Source organism: Coregonus lavaretus, assembly GCF_964263955.1.
Source record: "Coregonus lavaretus genome assembly, chromosome: 27".
NCBI classification, from domain to species: domain Eukaryota; kingdom Metazoa; phylum Chordata; class Actinopteri; order Salmoniformes; family Salmonidae; genus Coregonus; species Coregonus lavaretus.
The window spans coordinates 8367134-8373133 of NC_140014.1; the positions used below are offsets into that span (position 1 = coordinate 8367134).

The 6000-nt window shown below is 44.8% G+C and overlaps 1 protein-coding gene across 2 annotated transcripts in view; it reads right to left on the reverse strand.

Annotated features, from left to right (window-relative positions):
* msrab (methionine sulfoxide reductase Ab) overlaps positions 1-4599 on the reverse strand; it is a 46527-nt gene extending 41928 nt beyond the window's left edge. For both annotated transcript variants that reach the window (XM_084144370.1, XM_084144369.1), the window contains exon 1: positions 4408-4599. In XM_084144370.1, the coding sequence (XP_084000496.1) occupies positions 4408-4588 (181 nt within the window). In that variant the 5' untranslated portion in view covers positions 4589-4599. The remainder of the gene's footprint in view (positions 1-4407) is intronic.
* Between the last annotated feature and the right edge of the window lie 1401 nt (positions 4600-6000).

The window sequence follows — 6000 nt, forward strand, 5'->3', positions numbered from 1 at the left end:
ACATGGTGGAATGGACTGTCATGCCAAGCTGTAACCCCTGTTATACATATATATATATATATTGAATAGAACCTGAAAAACAAATGATATGCTACATATACGAAGTGGTTGTGGGGGCAGTGCGTCGATGTCAACTGTGCCGATATGGATGGAATAAATGGAATGGAATGAAAGCGCTAAAACTGAAAGAATAAAACAGCATACAGATTAGCGCTAAGACGACTGAGGTGACTTAGTGTGTAAATCTCTCACCGAGCCAGGCTGGTTTGCACTGCTTCACAGACTAATATTAGTTGGTGGATAAACGGCTGTGAATGTGAGAACACACATTCAAGCACACACACACACACACACACACACACACACACACACACACACCAGAGTGCAATGGGAGCATTTGCTTTTGGTCAGTGTCAAATCTGAGTGGATTTCGGATCATGTTTGACATTGACCTGAATAGTGAAAAACTCCTGATCCCAATGTTGAAATAGATCGCTTCAAGCAGACACTCGTCTTACTGCGCTCACCCGTGCCAGGTCACATCTTGAGTCAGTAGGTAGACTGGCCCTGCCACCCTATTCATGGGCACACTCGTACCCCTGCCACCCACCACCCTCTCTCAAAAAGACAGAAACAGGCAAACAGCAGTATCGCAGTATTGCAAGAAGGAAATGAGTGGAGAAATAAGTGGAGAGGACAGAGAAAGCAATGGAGTGGGAGGAGTAGGAGTAGGAGGAAAACGAGGAAGAGGAGTGTAGGATGCCAAAAAAAAGAGAAAAGAAAATCGCCAGGGAGAAGCAACAGATGACCGTGGCAGAGGGATGGATGGCGAGATTATTTTGGCTTCCGAAACCGCCATGCCTTTGGGCAGCAGATGAACGCACTGGCACGGGCGCCCGGTCCAAAAAGCGAACGGGTCGAAAAAACAAACAAACAAGGGGAAAAAAAGGCAAAAACAGAGAAGGCCAAGAACACGCCGACACATAGCGGTCGTCAACAGAATCTCGCTCAGCGCCAAAATCGCTCTCCCTCTCTCTCTGTGTTCCTGCCATTCTCCTGCCATCTCTCTCTTCACACCCCCTCCTCTCCTCCCACCATGTTCCTATCATCAGTCTCTCTCTCCCTTACACACATACAGTACACAGACACACACACACGAAAGCTACGTCTCCTTGGAGCACACACACCAACCTCTGCTGTGGGTATTTCTCCCATGGAGCCCTGGCAGAGGTCCAGACGGTTCCAGGATGGCTCTTTTCACTGAGCCCAATCCCCCCGTCAATGCCAGCGGGCGCCTTTGCCAACAACACCCCACCTTACAAATAGCACCAAGGAGGCAAAAGAACTGGCTGAATATGCCAACAATGGAGAGGAGGGAGAGAAAAGAAAGAAGGGAGGGTGGTAGTGAGCTTACAAAAGGATACAATGTGTGAAAAATATTTTTTGTGTGATTTGGATGAAATATGGGCGTTTTCTTTGTCCTTTGTTTTTGGAGGAAATTGAAAAGCGCCTACAGTCAAACCGTAAAGCAGTAGTAAGCAGAATTCAGACAGCTTTTGTTGGCTCATTTGGTTTTTAATTGTGGTGGTAGAAATAAAACAACTCCGCAAACCATCGGCTACCACGTTCGGTCAAAACCCGCTTTAGCCAGCCTCTCCACCGGTCATGGTAGGGCTAACTTTGCTCTTTTGCTACCAGATATTATGTCCAGTTCCGTCACCGAACTGGCGTTTTTCTTCGCTACCCTTTCGTGCCACTGTGACATTCCTGCATTTTTCGTCCGCGGAAACAGATTCCTGCCACACACGTAAATATGAGAGAATCCAGGTTCCCGGGAATCCAGGATTCCATGCCAATGCTGTGATGAAGAGGTTGCATTCCAGACGGTTAACTTCTCCCAAGTGGCATTGTCTCTCTCTTTCTCTCTCTCGCTCTCTCTCTCTCTGTCCCCTCACACAGGCTGGCAGACAGTCCGGCACGAGGCGGAGGTTGGCGCTTTCTACTGGTGCCAACGACCCTCTGCTGCACCGCAAAGCATCATGGGATGATAAGTCGGGATGAGGCGAAGCGGGGCGTTGTGGGGAGAGGTAGGTGGGGTGGGACAATATGGTGGTGGTGATGGTGGTCTGTAGTTTTAGAACTATTGGAAAGAAGAGGTGAGTGAAGCATTGAGCTCTTCTGAGTGAGAAAAAAGACATGGCAAATTCAATGGTTTTTCATTTGGAGTGTTGTGGCTGAAAGTTTGAAAAAACATACTATACTATCTTTTTCTGTGAGTAAGAATAGTCATTGGTATACCTACACGGTCAGCATATTTGAAAAAGTTCCAAAAAGCTATTTGCAATGGGTCACTAGTAGCAAAGCATTAAAAGCGACCGGCTTTCGCTAGCTCAGCCATGGCGAGACAGCATTAAGTGGGAAAACTAGGGTCGTGGGCCAGTTTGTGCTAACATTTATTCAGTGAGGGAGAAGGGGAGACCACAGACTGTCAGAACATTCATCCCCCATGCGTCCCATACAATGTGTATCCTAGCAACCATTTCCGGTTGCTATGGAGAGGACTCCCGCCCCATCACCCAATTGATCTTGACTGCTACAGTCAGCAAGATGGAGCTGCTACAGAATACTGAAGAAAAGACAAATACACTAGGCTACAGGGAAAACCAAAGAGCAAACCGTGTTAAGGTAGTTTCTATTCCAAAACAAAAGCATGTGGATTCTTCCTCAGTTATGACTCCTTCTCTACAGAAGGCTATATCCTGCCTGTCAGAGGCTATTCCTATGATGCCATATCAAACCAAATACAAACCAATTAGTCATTCCCTCTGCTGTCTGTCATCTGACGCTAAGCAGGCTTGGGCCTGGTCAGAACCTGGATGGGAGACCACCTGGGACACTGAGTAGAGACTGGGTCATATCAGGGATATTGACACCATGTAGGAAACATGACTTCCCTGCATTGACAGGCCAAATGTTGGTCAATAGCCTACATCAGATCAATTACATTACAAGTTCCTTTCAGAGAACGGAAGTTAGGCAAGTGCGGCAATGCACAGTGTGTAGACATTCACACCACTATAGCCTATGTGCACTTCCCTCCATGAAGGCCCCAAATTAAAGTCTGACTTAGGATAGTAGTGACACCCTGTCCGTCCATCCTAATGCTAGGTGTTTCTGGTTAACGCCTACAAGCAACAAGACCACGATTAGGATATATTCTGAGGATTGAACCATCAACCATGGATAAATCTCGTGCAGTACATGCGAAGCAAACGCTCTACTGCTGAGCTACAAGCCTCGGGCTTATATTCACAAAGGTTCTCAGAGTAGGAGTGCTGATCTAGGATCAGTTTTGCCTTTTAGATCATAATGAATATGATTACATGGACATGGGGACCTGATCCTAGATCAGCACTCCTAATCTGAGAACCTTTGTGAAAACGGGCCATGACATATTTAGGACCAAGTTGGCCAGGAACAGGGCGTCCTTCTCTCAGTCCCCCTCCCCTCCCCCCCCCAACCCCCCCACGGTGACTAGGGGAGGAACAGATTTCCGCCATGCGGTGTCTCCGAGCTGCTCCGACAGACGGCCCGGGAATTTACGACAGGGCGGAGCTTCTCATGCGCATAATGCACAGATGGGCCCCTGGACGCTGCAGTGGGCTGCAGAGTTACCCAAAATGCTTTGGGTGTGGTGCTCAAGGCCATGCAGTAAGCAGCTAGTTGGCGGGGAGGGGGGGGGGGGGGGGGGGGGGGGGGGTCCAACCGGACCTCAAAATCATCCTCTTTGCAATCTCAGGATGGATGACGCATTGCATAATCAATGCCAACAATCTGATTTGTCACATTGTGTGCAGATTTATGCGGTTGGAATCTTGAAATTGGTGATTATGCTTATTACAAACACAAGTTAGATAAATAGTTATAGACACCATCCAAGCACATACTCTCATAAGCATTAAACTCACTCAAATTATCTAAAATGAATACCCCTAAAGAATTACACCACAGTGGAGGGGAAAGTTTGCAAAGGCTACTTTGTCCCAAAAATATTTTGTCCAGACCAAATCAAACAACACTTTCAATGATCTGAGGGCAAACTATGTGCATTATAAAGTGATACAGTAAATAGCTTGGGATAACTTTGGCTATGACTGATAAGGCGTAGCCTAATACGTCACAAAACTAGGCTCAGGACCACCCCTCATTGGTCGTTAAACCCATATGCCAATGGTTGAACCAGAGAGGTGAATAACCATATATTAACTTATAAAAGTCATATGACAATCATGGAAAACTTTAAACCAGTGTGTGCATCGTCATCTGACTTTGCTGTGTCCGGAGGACTTGTAAACAAACATATTCTGTGGCACGAGGTAGTTTTACGAGAGACGTGATTTCATTTACCTGCCACGACAATTTTTTCCTCCCTTCCTTTCAGAGCGCAGTCTTTGGTGGGCATGGCTGTTGTGTCTGCCATGTCTGCGACAGCGAGTGACACAATGAAAAGAAGATGCCAAGCGACAAGTATTTGTGCTTTAGCGAATAACAGTAAATATAGCTTCTTCTGTACTTTGACAGTCTCCATTGCCCTGCGTCGCGCCGCTGTTGCGTTGGGATATGGGAGGAGTAAAACGACAGCGAATGGCTATCAACATGAATATTCAACGTGCGTGCGGGACGTCGTGCACTGAATAATAACTAGGCAGGGGTTAATATGACTTTGGCACAAAAGCCTACAGTGCAGTGTGTGCGTGAAATAAATTAAATTTAAATAAATATCCACATTAAGAACGCCGTTCAGCATGCAAATGAGCTTTTCACCATCCTCCATCGCTCATTCTGCGGGTTAGTTCAGGGCGGTGCATCTGTTTAAATGCAGCAAAGGGCAAAGGCAGACTCGATTTTTTTTTCTTTAGTAATTTCCAATCAAGTAATTAATGTGTTTTATGTTTGGGTTTAATCTTGAAAATTATTTCACCAATCTCCTAAACAAAATGGCACTAACATTTGCATGAGTGACGGTTCTTGGTGAATATAGGAGGATTCAAAGACTAGTGGATTAAATATTTGAAACGAAAGATAAATGGTTGAGCATTCAAATCTGGAAAATGTTGTGTCTGCGGAGCAATAATAGACCTAAACTTTAAACACTGGAAGAAAATGCATGGTTATTAAAATAAAATAACCATGCATTTTCTTCCACTGTTTATAGTTTAGGCTTATTATTGCTCCAGTGCCGGTACCTGTGTATAGTGTAAAGTAAATTGGATCGCCGGCAACAACAAAAAAATCCCTTTGTAACAGACTTGTGGATTATGATATGGCCACTGATGTTCCTACCAGGCACACATTTCAATGAAATTACATTGAACCAATAGAAGTTGAATTGAAGTCTGTGCTCTGTGGGTTTCTCTCAAAAACAAGGGGATAATGGGTGAGGCAGAAAAGTCCATCATCAGACCCATTTTGTGTTAAGCTGTTTTAGCCACCCTTCTTATTTTGTTAGGAAATCAAGAGCTCCAAAACTAGTATGTATTTTGACATTGGACACTTTGTCAATAACAAGCTTGCCATACATTTTGCTGGAATAACCTTTAGAATGACCTTTTTCTTCAAGGAGAGGGTGGAATTCCTTCTTGTGCTCTCTTCATAATGTGTAGCCTCTGAAGATAAACTAAAACTACCATTATACAAGGAAGAAGATGAAATATTTCAATCACAAGACCTTATTTAATTTGTTCACCTAGATGTTACAATCACAAACCATGAGAACATACCTGTACATTGACTCATAATTGCTTTTAAGTAGCTGTCTCAGGCAGTGAGAGAGCTTTACTAAGTATACAAAAAAAAAATGAGGGGTTCAACAAGGGTTCTTCTAAGATCCTCAAAGTTCTTTGAAGAACCTTAGGCTTCTAGGCACTGAAAATGTACCCCAAAAGGTTCTTCCAAGAATGCCATAGGAGGTGGGGTTAATCGAGGAACCTCCTTAGTGGG